The 14,916-nt window shown below is 35.9% G+C and overlaps 1 protein-coding gene and 4 gene segments (V, D, J or C); 3 read left to right on the top strand and 2 right to left on the bottom strand.

The window, feature by feature from the left end:
* The first annotated feature begins 244 nt into the window (after positions 1-244).
* On the top strand, positions 245-1,024 carry LOC124879459. The segment is given in 2 exon segments: positions 245-577; positions 675-1,024. Coding segments are annotated over 2 exon segments (384 nt in total).
* A 1,566-nt stretch (positions 1,025-2,590) lies between these two features.
* Positions 2,591-3,612, top strand: LOC124879460. The segment is given in 2 exon segments: positions 2,591-2,720; positions 2,902-3,612. Coding segments are annotated over 2 exon segments (360 nt in total).
* Positions 3,613-4,063: 451 nt separating this feature from the next.
* On the bottom strand, positions 4,064-5,888 carry LOC124878724. The segment is given in 3 exon segments: positions 4,064-4,404; positions 5,354-5,477; positions 5,778-5,888. Coding segments are annotated over 3 exon segments (576 nt in total).
* A 668-nt stretch (positions 5,889-6,556) lies between these two features.
* Positions 6,557-7,753, top strand: LOC124878928. The segment is given in 2 exon segments: positions 6,557-6,670; positions 6,768-7,753. Coding segments are annotated over 2 exon segments (393 nt in total).
* A 4,454-nt stretch (positions 7,754-12,207) lies between these two features.
* LOC124878927 (immunoglobulin lambda-1 light chain-like) lies at positions 12,208-14,649 on the bottom strand. Its single transcript, XM_047383118.1, has 3 exons — positions 14,536-14,649; positions 13,941-14,267; positions 12,208-12,879 (listed from the first exon to the last, which is right to left on the bottom strand). Exons 1-3 carry the CDS (start codon positions 14,582-14,584, stop codon positions 12,539-12,541), a joined length of 717 nt encoding a protein of 238 aa, XP_047239074.1. The 5' UTR covers positions 14,585-14,649; the 3' UTR covers positions 12,208-12,538.
* Positions 14,650-14,916: the final 267 nt, after the last annotated feature.

Here is a 14,916-nt window from a genome sequence, read left to right as displayed (position 1 = left end):
TTTATGCTAATCATATTAAAAAACTTATGCTTAACATTTTTGTACCTTTATGTCCACCAATGCAATATAAATTTAATTGTCACTCAAATGTTTCTGACAATCAGTAATACTGCGTTACACTACTCTCCAAACCATAATTGAGCATTTAGAAAAATATACATATATGTTTCTCTTTTTCTGATGTCCAAAAAAGGCAAAATAAAATATATACATGATCCCAATCCAAGCTTGCAAAGAGCTTTCAGAAAAATAACAATTAATATCAACAAAAAACAAGTATCAAAAACACATTTTAAATATTTCCAACCAATTCCTACATAAACTGATTGATTAATAAATAACCCTCATCATCATCACAGAGATCCCAGTTCCTGCTGGAGTCAGAACATTTCCATAGAGTCACTTTGCATCAGCAGCTCCATGCTCCAGTGATCTGGGAGAGTTTATAGTCCTGAGAGTTGAACACTGGATGACTGACAGCTGTCCTTCATCACAACAGAAGACACAGAAATCCTCCTCATCAAAAACATGACTTTGATCTGCGTCCTCATCTGGACTCTCCTCTGCTTCACTCAGGGTGAGAAAAATCATTTTTCTGTCATGTGAAAATCATTTGGAGTGTAGCTGAGTTTCAGCTCATCATCTCATGTCCAGTGTTTCTTCTCTCTCCTCAGGGTCTGATGGACAAAATGTTGTTGTGACTCAGTCAGCAGCCAAATCAGTGCAGCTCGGCCAGACTGTTGCTATTGACTGTAAGGCCAGTACAAAAGTAGCTTGTGGTACCCCCTGCCTTTCCTGGTATCACCAGACACCTGGAGAAGCTCCTAAAGCTCTGATCTACCAAACATCATCTAGATTTTCAGGAATCTCCTCCAGGTTCAGTGGAAGTGGAGCAGGGAATGGATTAGACTTCACTCTGACCATCAGTGGAGTCCAGGCTGAAGATGCTGGAGTTTATTACTGTCAGAGTTATCATTACATCAACAGTCAGTATGTGTTCACACAGTGAAAAACCATCGTACAAAAACCTCCCTCAGTCTGACTGAACAGAAACTGAACTTTGTTCTGCAGCTGGAATCTGCTGCAGACATTGATACAGTTCACTGAACAAACACAGTAGACACACACAGCATTTCATTTCATCAATGCTTATTAAAACTAAAACTCTAACAAAAAAGTAATTTCTTTTAGAGTTTAAGAAAATTAATGAAGCTGGAAAAAACAATTCCAAAACAATCAGAACCAGCAGTAAAGCTAATTTAAGTCAATTAAGAACTTATATAATTCTTTAAATCCAATTAACATTTGCATTTAAACAAATGTTCAAATATAATAATCAGTTATAATCCAACTGATATTCCATTCTTGAACCTCAGGTCTAGAAGTTTCTTTAATGTTGTGGTAATCATGTGGTAGAGATGGATATTAAATATCATCAAGCCTTATGAGAACATGAACACTGATAACAGAAAAGTGTTTTATCTTCTCAAGCTGGAAGAAGGCTGATGAAACTCTGAATTTAGAAAGGTTACAAAATGTTTTCCATCTTTTCATAAAAAATGTCCTAAAGTCAAACAAAACAGTCATCATTAACACCCAAACTTATTTTATTCATTGTTAAACATCTAAGAGGATTTATTCTAATAAGCATCTGTATGGAAAAATAAATTAATTAATAATCTCCTGACTTCCAGGAGTTTGTTTAACTTTGTCTTAATATTAATATAATGAATTCCTGAATCTACTGAATTTTCCTACCTATAGTAACATAATTATAATCCATTTTTTTTATGTCTACTCTTGGATTCTTTTAGAACCGGACCAATACTCATGGACATATAAAATAAACCAAAATTGTAATTAGTTTTGTTATAAAACTATGAAACAGACACTAGAACAGTTGTTCTGTCTACATGAAATAAACTGATGAATTATTTTCTCTGAATTTTCACATGACAGAAAGGACCTGACATTAGTGAGGGTTATCAGCTGGAACAAACCTGTTCTGCAGGATTTTTGGTCTGTTTTTAAATCACTTCTTAAAACTCATCTCTTTGACACCATGTGAGATGTTGACTTTAGTCTGTGGAGTTTAGGTTAGTTTTACTAGATGACTGGTTATGTGTGTTTTAAAGTAGTTTGGAAATTAATATTCTATGTTTCTGTGTCTCTGTAATGGCATTTGTCATTTTAATGTATTATATATTCTATCCAGCTATTTTGTCCATGTGGTAATGTAAACTGCTTAGTCAACTAAGCTGAATTGGACTAGATTTTTGTTAAATTGCAATAGTTTCCTTTTAGGTAGAGACAGAATAAACCCTTGGGAACTAAATTGATTGGTTAAGACGAGATATTCCAGTCAGAAGATTATTTTGCTCTGATTCATCAAATCAAAAAGTTCACAAAGATGTAAAAGTTCTAAAGTTACCGAATCCATTTAAGTTTAATTGACAAAAGATCATCAAGAGCCTTTGAAAAGTTCCTCTTTGAGTTTTCTTATTAGATTGATTTATTTCAGGAGGAAACATGCTGCTAGTTGAGCTCCATGTGACTGACTCTGTGTGTTTGCATATGAGTCCTTCCTCTCTGCTCCCAGCTGTTAAGAGGTCAGAGTTGATCAGTGTCTGTCCAGGTCTTTCAGAGCCACTGACACACCAGCAGAACAATGAAGATGTTACTGACTCTACTGCTGACCATCCTGGAGCTCCTGGTTCAGGGTGAGACTCTCTGCTCAAAACTTGGTTTTAGGAAGAAATCAGCTTCATGACAATTATTATTCTGTCATCAAGGAGAAATACTGAAACAATATTTTAATGCTTTCTTTCATCTGTACATAGAAAATCAGTCATTTGTAATCAAACATAATTTGTCATAATTGCTATTTTTCATGTTTTCTAGGTTCATCAGGAGACATCATCCTGACTCAGACTCCTGGATCTCAGTCTGTTGTTCCAGGTCAGACTGTCTCCATCAGATGTGAAACCAATTCTAATGTTTATAGCAGCCTCCACTGGTACCTTCAGAAACCTGCAGAAGCTCCTAAACTCCTGATTTATTCAGCTTCAAACCGTCAGTCTGGAATTCCAGCTCGTTTCAGTGGAAGTGGATATGGTGCTGACTTCACTCTGACCATCAGTGGAGTTCAGGCTGAAGATTCAGGAGTTTATTACTGTCAGCAGGGTAACAGCTACCCGTTCACACAGTGATAGAACGTCGTACAAAAACCTCCTCAGCTGGAGAGGAACTGATCTGACTCAACAGCTGTTCTTAAACTAAACACTAAACTTTTCTTCAAATGTTCAACTCTTCATTAGTTATTGACAACTGGTTTTAATGTACTTTTTGTTTTTGTTTCTTTTTACCCACAATTCTTGTTAATTTGTTTTAGCTGTTCTTATTAACTCAGTTAGAGATTTATGTGTTAGGAGAGACCAAGACCAAGAACACAAAGACGTAAAACAATAATTATGTGATCGTTTGAATTTGTTCCAGTGAACAAGTGTTTTTAAGAGTGTCATTAAGAGCTGGTTTTAATGTACTTTTTGTTTTTATACCCGTAGTTTTTGTTTGCTTGTTTTAAATGTTCTAATTAAATCAGAGATTTATTTATTCAGGTATTTCAGAACCACTGACATACCAAGAAGATTCTTAAAGCTAATTACTTTTTTTTTTAAATGATATAATAATATAACAAGATTACAATATATTGTAATCTTGTTATGCTTTTAAATTTTATAATCATTTTACAAACAGGAAAATTAATCCAGGTAAAAACTCGAAAATGTTACATTAAGCAAAACCAAGTAAATCTTAGCCTCTAGATGGATCATCCAAGGGGGATTTATGGCATGAAAAACAAAAAACCAGTGAATGGAAACTAACTTTTAAGCTCAGTAAGAAAGTAGGTGGAAACCAGAAATTGATGAGTAAATATTTATTATTTGAATAATAACCAACATGACAAAGCAAACATGACTCAATGAAAATAGAGAATAATCAGGAGAGAAAGAGTGAGAGCAGTCACAGATTAAAGACAATATCAGCGTCTCAGAGAGTCAGTTCAGGACTGGGAACACTGGTCTCTCCTCAGGGACTCTGTGACTGCAGTCTGGGAGCCCTGGGTGGCCTCACAGGTCACAGAGCCCACCTTCCTCCACTGGTCTGCAGGGAGCCTCAGGGTGCTGCTCCAGCTGTAGAGGCCGTCCTTCTGCAGCAACCCGGGGCTCCTGCTCTGCTCCCAGCTGCTGCTGCTGCTGCTGCTGCTGCTGCTGCCGTCCACCTTCCAGGACAAACTCCAGTCTGAAGGGAAGCCCTTGTTGGCCAGACACATGAGGGTGGCCTTCCCCTGCTGCAGCTCTTCACTGGAGGGGGGCAGCACTGTCAGGGTGGGACGAGTATCACCTAGGAGACACCAATCAGGTTAGAGAACAGGAACCACACAGCTGCTAATCAGAAAGTAGATACAGGAACATCTTTACTGTGTGAGAAATGACTTTTTCAGTTAAACATCTTCATCTGCTCCACCAGTCACTCCCTCACACACTGTTTCACTTCCCTTTAAGGAACCTCTCATGCATATCAGCACACATAGTCCACATATAACCTAAAACATGTCAAACTGAATTATTAAGTAAAATATGATCTGAGATGTACGTATAACTGACCAAAAATACATTATAATTGAACTGAAATACTACATTTCTCTAAAACTGAACTATACCGACCATCTTTAACTTATTTGACACGTTTGCAATGAAAAGACAACAAAGAAACAACAGTTCATCAAATTAACTGTTAAAGTTATAATCTCGCAGAAATATTCAACTGTAGCAAAACCAAACCTTCTGCGTTATTTTAGACCATCATTGATTAACTGGTGTATTTTTAGCCACATTGTCCAAAATATAAAAACGCAAACAGCAGTTTTTAGAGAAAGGTTCAAAATAATTTAGTCATTTTACGATTAACTAAATTAGTAGGAAAATATGTGTTGAGATCACAATAATTAAAGAAAAGTAGAAATTGATGAAATATGAAGTTTAAAAATCATTCTCCTTATCCTGTTAAGGTATATGCTATCTCTTTGACTCTGAACATGACAAACTGATTCTGGCCAACAAAATTAAACGAGTCCTAATGTATTTTTTCCTCATTTTAAGCAGACTTTAAATTCTAAATTCCTTTGACTGGCGATTTACATTTCTAGAAAGAACTGGAGTTTTATTGTTGACTAAAGCAATGAAAGAAAAACCTAAATTATAGAGAGATCGATTAACATTAGGATTATAGATCAAACTTATAAGAACGTAATGCTCATGTAATAATAGATGATGTGAAATATTCAACTTACTTCCAACATCCAGTCTGGTTCCTCCACCGAACGTGTACCACAGTGATACAAACTGATTGAGTCGTCGTACAAAAACCTCTGACTGTAGAGAGACACGGCTCTCTGACTCTGAACACAACAACCTCTACATGAACAGTTTAAGTCTGCAAAACACAACTGTTCAATGTTTTATAATTGTATTTTATCTCTTATCAATATTAACTAATTTTATTTAAATCTTTATAAACATTGTCTCCATAAAAACAGACCACTCTACAAGGCAGCTCAAATGGAAACATAGATTTTTGGGGACTGTTTTTCAGGGTAACACATGAACAAAAGGAAATAAACATGGAGGATACATTTTTCTTATCAACACATAATAGATTTATTAAAAATTATTTAACCATATCATCAGATTCATGACCAGACACAGGAGCAGGACCTTCCCATCTTGCTCCTCCTCAAAGGAGAGGGAAAGCAGCATCAGGGTTGGGAGGACTGGACCTACTGAGGGAGGAGAAAGGTCAGCATCATTAATGAACTTTGGTGACATATAGGTTTCAGAACTGAGGTAAAGGTTTCAGTCTGGTAAATATCACTTTTAACAAATTAAAAATGTTAACTTCATACAGATTTTTTTGTCCAATAAATTTTACTCAATGATTAAAATACATCATTTATTAACCCCTTACTGCCTGAATTCATTTATAATTAGAATAAAAATCTATTATTGGTGTTTTTGGTATCAGGTTAATATTAATTTAAGTACAGATTGTTCATTAGAATGTATCACATACAATAAATATGTATTGAGGTATTTAATATTCAGGTTAGTAGATTTATGCCCAACTGGATATGAATTAGACCACAAAATCTTCCAATATAATTTTTAGTATGTATGGAAAATAAATAAAGTAAATCTATTTTACATGAATTATTGAAATTTTTTTTTTACCAATCATTGATACAAACCTAAAGGTAACATTTCTTTTCCCAAAGTCCGCCAATGACATATACATTGTTCATAAGCAAAAAATCCATAAAACAAAGGAAGAACAAATATCAAAAAATCCACATAAACTGATTGATTAATAAATAACCCTCATCATCATCACAGAGATCCCAGTTCCTGCTGGAGTCAGAACATTTCCATAGAGTCACTTTGCATCAGCAGCTCCATGCTCCAGTGCTCTGAGAGAGTTTATAGTCCTGAGAGTTGAACACTGGATGACTGACAGCTGTCCTTCATCACAACAGAAGACACAGAAATCCTCCTCATCAAAAACATGACTTTGATCTGCGTCCTCATCTGGACTCTCCTCTGCTTCACTCAGGGTGAGAAAAATCATTTTTCTGTCATGTGAAAATCATTTGGAGTGTAGCTGAGTTTCAGCTCATCATCTCATGTCCAGTGTTTCTTCTCTCTCCTCAGGGTCTGATGGACAAAATGTTCTTGTTGCTCAGTCAGCAGTCAAATCAGTGCAGCTCGGTCAGACGGTCTCTATTGACTGTAAGGTCAGTCCACAAGTGGCTCAGTACTCTGGTTCTCAATACTACCTGGCCTGGTACCATCAGAAATCTGGAGAAGCTCCTAAAGCTCTGATCTACGGAACATCAGACAGATTTTCAGGAATCTCCTCCAGATTGAGTGGAAGTGGAGCAGGAAATGGACTTGACTTCACTCTGACCATCAGTGGAGTCCAGGCTGACGATGCAGGAGTTTATTACTGTCAGAGTTATCATTACATCAACAGTCAGGATGTGTTCACACAGTGAAAAACCATCGTACAAAAACCTCCCTCAGTCTGACTGAACAGAAACTGAACTTTGTTCTGCAGCTGGAATCTGCTGCACAACATTGATACAGTTCACTGAACCAACATAATGATTTCAAGGGTTAAAATTTTATCTGCCATTTCTACACACAATTTTATCGAATTAGCTTCATATCCCATCCTATAAAACTTTAGAACAAGACTTAGAGAAGTTTTTTGAAAAAAGCAAAACAAGATTTCTAAAAAAGATTCATATTTTAAAGTTTTATTTATATGCAGTTCTTTCCATTTTAAGATACAAAGCCTACATAAAACGATTGTATACTCTACCTTCCTCCTGCTGTCTGTTTGTACAAATCAAAAATCTGACTGACCCCAGGAAAATACATTTTTAATGAAAGCTGAGAAAGCCTGTTTCTGAGCTTCCTAGTTACAATAATTCTATACCATTTAGGTGGTTTTACTTTCAAGCTAATATATGAACCTTTAAAATGTGGAGTTTATTGGAATTAAAACATGATTCATTAGCAGTGGCCAGAGTTTAATAAATACAAACAGATGTCCCCAAGATGTTACGCAAGACAGAGTCAAGGTGACAACTGGCTAACCATTTTTACATCTGCTGAGGACGCTGCAGAGGTTGTTTTTGGTGAGGCAAGCATGCAGTTTATGATTGTATTGTTAGACCAGAGAAAATTTCACTTGCTTTTCTTAAACACATGATGAAAATTCAATAAGATTCAGTAAAAACACATATGCACAAAAATAAAAAATAAAAAACACTTGCAAAAAATTGTGAACATTTTAAATAAAGTATTTTTTAATGCTCATTTTTAGTACATAACTACATATGAGGAATTCAATATGCAAACATAAGCTTTAAAAATGAAGAACTAAATAAACTTTAAAGGACATTGCGGCTTTTACATTTGCCATACACACTGTTAATATCACTTAAAAATCAGTAGCCTCAGATTGTAAATAATTATTTAAAGGCTGCAATCCCCTTTGCTTTATAACTTTTATAACATTACCATTTCTCTAGAATGGGAACATTACCAATTCTCTAGAATGGGAGCTATGATTTATTATTTGCTGCTCATCATTTGGATATTAGATGCAGTAGATTGCATAGAAGATAAAATCTGATTACATGTTTTTGCCACTTTGTGAGACAGCCCAAATTGTATTCATTATATGTTTAAAGCACACACAGTTTCAAAACTTTTTGCCAATCAGATGTTGATTTCTATTTGAGGCATAAAAACTGTCAAAATTATTTATTGATTAACTGTAGAAGACGGAATTTGTAATGACAAAAAATAAAAACTACAAAGAAATGTTATGCAGGATGTTATAACACAGCGAATTTCATTTGATGATTTTGAAATTTATTCATTTATTTGTGTATTTAACAAATTATTGACACTTGCATGTATTCATATAATGAGTTTTTTTTTTTTTTGCAATCTTAATTAAACCATCAAATTCCTTTCATGTCATAGAATGGTTTTAACTGATGGACGTTGTCTCCCCCTACTGATCAAATTGGGAATAGCACACTTACCTGGTTCAGCATCTAATTGATTATAGTTTAGACCACTGGATCTACACTTTCCTTAGTTATTTCTAAAAACACAGAAGAAAGAACACAAGAGTTATCCTATTTGGCTTTTACAATGTTCCTACAAGTTTAGAAGATAATATTTGACGTCATGATCATGTTTTTCCTTTCCCTCTGCCCCACTGCCCAGTTTACCTAAGTCTTTATATCTTTATAATAAAAAATGGACTGAACTTATGTAGCGCTTTTCCAGTCATTCGAAGCACCTTACATTAGAGCCACTTTCACCCAATCGCACAAACATGTACAGGTCCTTCTCAAAATATTAGCATATTGTGATAAAGTTAATTATTTTCCATAATGTCATGATGAAAATTTAACATTCATATATTTTAGATTCATTGCACACTAACTGAAATATTTCAGGTCTTTCGTTGTCTTAATAAGGATGATTTTGGCATACAGCTCATGAAAACCCAAAATTCCTATCTCACAAAATTAGCATATTTCATCCAACCAATAAAAGAAAAGTGTTTTTAATACAAAAAACGTCAACCTTCAAATAATCATGTACAGTTATGCACTCAATACTTGGTCGGGAATCCTTTGGCAGAAATTACTGCTTCAATGCGGCGTGGCATGGAGGCAATCAGCCTGTGGCACTGCTGAGGTCTTATGGAGGCCCAGGATGCTTCGATAGCGGCCTTTAGCTCATCCAGAGTATTGGGTCTTGAGTTTCTCAACGTTCTCTTCACAATATCCCACAGATTCTCTGTGGGGTTCAGGTCAGGAGAGTTGGCAGGCCAATTGAGCACAGTGATACCATGGTCAGTAAACCATTTACCAGTGGTTTTGGCACTGTGAGCAGGTGCCAGGTCGTGCTGAAAAATGAAATCTTCATCTCCATAAAGCTTTTCAGCAGATGGAAGCATGAAGTGCTCCAAAATCTCCTGATAGCTAGCTGCATTGACCCTGCCCTTGATAAAACACAGTGGACCAACACCAGCAGCTGACACGGCACCCCGGACCATCACTGATTGTGGGTATTTGACACTGGACTTCTGGCATTTTGGCATTTCCTTCTCCCCAGTCTTCCTCCAGACTCTGGCACCTTAATTTCCGAATGACATGCAGAATTTGCTTCCATCCGAATAAAGTACTTTGGACCACTGAGCAACAGTCCAGTGCTGCTTCTCTGTAGCCCAGGTCTGGGGAATGTGGCACCTGTAGCCCATTTCCTGCACACACCTGTGCACGGTGGCTCTGGATGTTTCTACTCCAGACTCAGTCCACTGCTTCCGCAGGTCCCCCAAGGTCTGGAATCGGCCCTTCTCCACAATCTTCCTCAGGGTCTGGTCACCTCTTCTCGTTGTGCAGCGTTTTCTGCCACACTCTTTCCTTCCCACAGACTTCCCACTGAGGTGCCTTGATACAGCACTCTGGGAACAGCCTATTCATACAGAAATTTCTTTCTGTGTCTTACCCTCTTGCTTGAGGGTGTCAATAGTGGCCTTCTGGACAGCAGTCAGGTCGGCAGTCTTACCCATGATTGGGGTTTTGAGTGATGAACCAGGCTGGGAGTTTTAAAGGCCTCAGGAATCTTTTGCAGGTGTTTAGAGTTAACTCGTTGATTCAGATGATTAGGTTCATAGCTCATTTAGAGACCCTTTTAATGATATGCTAATTTTGTGAGATAGGAATTTTGGGTTTTCATGAGCTGTATGCCAAAATCATCCGTATTAAGACAATAAAAGACCTGAAATATTTCAGTTAGTGTGCAATGAATCTAAAATATATGAATGTTAAATTTTCATCATGACATTATGGAAAATAATGAACTTTATCACAATATGCTAATATTTTGAGAAGGACCTGTACACACCAATACGCAGATCGGTGGGCAAATTAAGGTTAAGTGAGTTGCCAAGGGGCACATTGACATGTAGTAGGAGGAAACTGGAATAGAACCCCCAACGTTCGGATTGCAAGACAACTGCTCTTACCATGGAGCCACAGTCTCTAATCTTTCCCACTGTTGTCTCCAATTTATCTATGGTTGCATGTGTAGGTATGATGATGCAGCTCACAGCTGGCTATACTCAGTGTGATTTTTGATAGTTTTATTCGATGTTAAACTGACTCAGAGTTTGACTTTGAGTTAGGTCAAATAAAATAAAACGTTATGACGGGAAGCATTTAATAAACCGATACCAAATACCATATTTGAACCAAATAAATTAACTTAGCTTCTTGAAGTTCTGTGATAAATGTTTACTGTTCAGAAAGATTTACTTCTGGAGAAAAATAATAATATTTATTATAACTGTGCAAGTTTAATATAAATATTGAACTTTCACAATTTAGACAGGGCTCAACTGCCCTGAGAGGATTGATATATATAAATTATTCATCATTACATAAATTATGAAAGATTGCTGTTAAGCTCTTTGTTAGAGAACAGCAAGTTCTGCAAAAAGTACTGAAACAACAGTTGGACATGTGCATTCAAAGGTTTATAGAAGGTCACATTAAGTTCACTTGTAAAGGTTATAGTCCATTTATATGTTCCTAATTATTGTCCTATATATGTTCCTATTTTCATATTTTTTACATGTTCCTATTTTAATGCAAAAAACCAAATATTTTAAACCCTAATATGGACTATTTTCATATTATTTAGTTTTTATTATGGTTTTGTATTTAGTCATATATAGTCATTGTTTGAATTAGAACATTTTGGGTTAGAAGCAAAATTCAATTTGAAAACATTCCCTACATACCTACAGCTGAGATAGCTTCCCTCCTCTGGTTTGCAAGGAATGTGTTCTGCTGCATATTTCTGGTCAAGTTAACCAAGATTTGCTTAACCTTTAAAATTATACAACAAATGCTAATTTCCTTTCTTCTAATTCAATTTACTGCCACTGATCAGTGTCATCAGCAAGAGGTATCAATATAAAAAATTCAGAGTGATTTAAAGAATATGTGGCAACATGAGATTGTGACGTAAATTTTATGTCATTGTATGTTTTTACCCCAAATTAATTAACTTCCCCCAAGCATAGTTAATATAACAGTTCATTGGTCTGAAAGACAAGAAGGAAGAAGACATATTGTACAATATGCAATAAAATATGGGGTCACACCACCAAATCAATGAGTTCCCGTGTTACAATCACTTCCGTGGCTGCAGGTGTATAAAGTCTGGTGTGGAGAAACCTTGACTGGCCTGCACAGAGTTCTGACCTCAACCATTTTGAACAGCTATGGGATGAGTTAGAGGGGAACCATGAACCATGAACACACTCCTAAACCTCATGGAAAATGTTTATAGAATAGTTAAAGCTGCTATTGCTGACAAATTTATCCTTTTAGATTAAAAATAGGATGTCATCAATGTTCACGTACATGTAAAAGTAGACAGACAAATATTTTCTGGCAATTTAGTGCATCTGAAGATGTCTGACTTATATAAAGGTTTGTCATTTTTGCTACAAAACTTGGCAGACAATAGAATTAATACTTATAGGTTATTATTATTGTTAGATTAGACTTTAATATGCAGGAAATAGCAAAAAAGATTTCATTTGCTTAGTATATAAATAATGAACAATGATTCAGTGCATGTAGAGAAGTCCTGAAGAATACTATTCACCTTGAAGCAATTTAAAAATCGGATTTTTGAATCGGACGTTTGGGTGATTTAAAATAATAATTCAAAGTAAAATTCAGCTAAGGGTTGTACATTGACATGTAAATATTGATCAACCACTGAGATCAGTAAGCATGATCAATATTCTAAAGACCTTACTGAATAAAAAAAGAGAAAATGGTCCTTGAAAAAACCTTGCAGAATAAGAGCAGCTAAAGATTAAAATTAGTGTCCAGTGAGTCAGGTTGGGCCTTCAGAGTGACCGTGAGTGGAGCCAGTAAGCCCAGACGGGCTCTACAGGTCACAGAGAATATCTTCCTCCAGTTGTCCACAGAAATCATCATGGAGCTGCTCCAGCTGTAGAGCTCGTCCTCCTGCAGCATCCCAGGGTTCCATTCCTCCTCCCACTTGATTTGGCTGCTGGTGTTGACATACCAGTGCAGACGCCAATTTGAGGGGAGACCATTGTTGGCCAGACACGTGAGAGTGAACTTCTCCTGCTGCAGCTCCTCACTAGAGGGGGGCAGCAACGTCAGGGTGGGGGGTGTAACATCTACGAGAAAATAAACATCTTAAAGGACAGGAACAGCATTGCTGTCTGTCAAAAACAGACACATGAACAAATGTAGTGTTGCATAACTCATCATTAAGACTATTTTTTTTTTTCACTCTGATCACTTCAGTCACATTTAGAATTATTTTTATTTATGATCACAACAGTGTCCTCTAATACCTGAAACATTTGGCATGTTCTAAAATAAAATAAACTAATTTAAATTCTTCAACAAACATATTGTTCTCTGTGTAGAGCACTTAATTAAAATCTAACACAAAAACACATTTATTGCTTTTAAATACAGCCCCTTCTACAGTTTTTGTCAAGCTTGTGAACAAGTATATAAAGCCTTAAAATAAATGTAGCTTTTATTGCAGTAACATAGTTCCACAATAAACAAAACAAAACTTTGGAGTACATTCATGGTGGGGGAAAAAGTAAAAAAATTAAACTAGTTTTTACCAAAAATCACAATTATTGACACCCATAAAATACTTGATTGTAACTGAACCATGTTCTCAATTTCTATTTTTCTGTTTAGTTGGATCTGTGTGTCTAGGAACTTTTAATCCTGTTTCTCTGGACTGTAAATGACATGACACAAAAGCTATTATTGTAGCCACTCTTCAAAATAGGACAAAAAGGAGAACTTGACATTCGGGATGTGTTTCGATCTTCACAAGTCAGAAAATGACCTAAAAAAAATAAATAGTTTTTCTAAATGTTTAATTGTGAGATTAACATAACACATACGTTAAAAGTCACTGCTTTACGGGGGTGTCATTAAGTGTGGAGGGTGCTCTATTTCATACATGAACTTAAAAATACAATGAAAATTTCATTAAAGTGGTTTCAGGTTGCACGTTAAAAAACCTACGAAATAGCCAATTAAATTAGCCAAAAATATATTTCATATCTCTCCTTGCTGTGACCAGCTCAACAATATGACTACATAAGATGATGAGCTCAGTTTGCTATTTCAGAAACATGCAGGAAAAGAAAGTTCAACACATGAGCAAAAAGAGTATTAAAATGTAAATAACTAATAAATTTCTCACCTGCAACATTGAGTTTAATCATTCCAGTTAGACCTAAAAGGTCGCGCAGTATGTTGACGGTATAATTTCCTCGGTCCTCCAGTTTTACAGAGGTCAAAGTCAGGTACCCGTTGGCTGAGTCAATAGAAACTCTACCTTTGTAGCGGTTATTCACTTTGAGATTTGGTGGGTTCAGAGTTGCAACACTTAGAAATTCCTTTTCATTTTTGAAAGACCAGAATATGATATCTTCCTGCTTCTTCGCAACCAGGATTTTCAGGGTAATATTTTCTCCCAAATAGGCTTCCACTGGACCCGCCGGTAGAACATTTTCACCAACACTGTGCCCTGTAGGAAGGCATAAAAGTGTTTGATTCTTTAATAAAAACTTATAGGTCTAGATCAATCTAAAAGTTATGCAAATAGAGGTTATACTACAATAATGAACAGCATTTGACATTTGTATCAGCGATTATCTTCATTTAGCTAAACAAAACAAGATTGACTAAGCATTAAAAGTTAAAAGACAGCTCATGCAGTTATAACATAATAGCCATTTAATAAATAACAGTTTATACATGGAATTAATCAATCACATCTAAACACTTAACCTTACCGATAAAACAGAGAGGAAACACAAGTGATTTTAAGATGAACAGATCCATTGGTCTAAGTTTCACAACAGACAGATGGGAGGGAGGTTATTGCAACAGTATTTATAGGGCAAATACAGGGGGTTCAAGCACCTTTCTGTTTTTGTAAACTTACCATTTGTGCAAACTGGAGTTTAGGGAACCAAAGCCAAACAGTCACACATTTCAACTTATTTAACAAGGTTCCTTTTTTGATATAAACTCTGTGTTGCAGGCATCCTGTGATCTCTTTTATCGCCTCCTTGTCTGTTACCATCCGAAGTTTATCTGGTAGCAAAATGTTGTTTTACTTTGGTTTATTTTAACCTCATTGATTCCTTTAGTTTGTTTGATCTTATGCAATT

The sequence above is a fragment of the Girardinichthys multiradiatus genome, chromosome 13 (assembly GCF_021462225.1).
Source record: "Girardinichthys multiradiatus isolate DD_20200921_A chromosome 13, DD_fGirMul_XY1, whole genome shotgun sequence".
Classification (NCBI taxonomy): domain Eukaryota; kingdom Metazoa; phylum Chordata; class Actinopteri; order Cyprinodontiformes; family Goodeidae; genus Girardinichthys; species Girardinichthys multiradiatus.
Note: the sequence above shows the minus strand (reverse complement) of the source record. Positions and strands in the feature narration are given on the sequence as shown.

Bases quoted from the DNA above. Each gene is read 5' to 3' on its own strand.
- LOC124878927 (XM_047383118.1), bottom strand. From the start codon at position 14,584: ATGGATCTGTTCATCTTAAAATCACTTGTGTTTCCTCTCTGTTTTATC. The intron at 14,268-14,535 runs GTAAGGTTAAGT...GCCTTCCTACAG, and splicing joins GTTTCCTCTCTGTTTTATCG to GGCACAGTGTTGGTGAAAAT. The intron at 12,880-13,940 runs GTGAGAAATTTA...ATTTTCTCGTAG, and splicing joins GATTAAACTCAATGTTGCAG to ATGTTACACCCCCCACCCTG.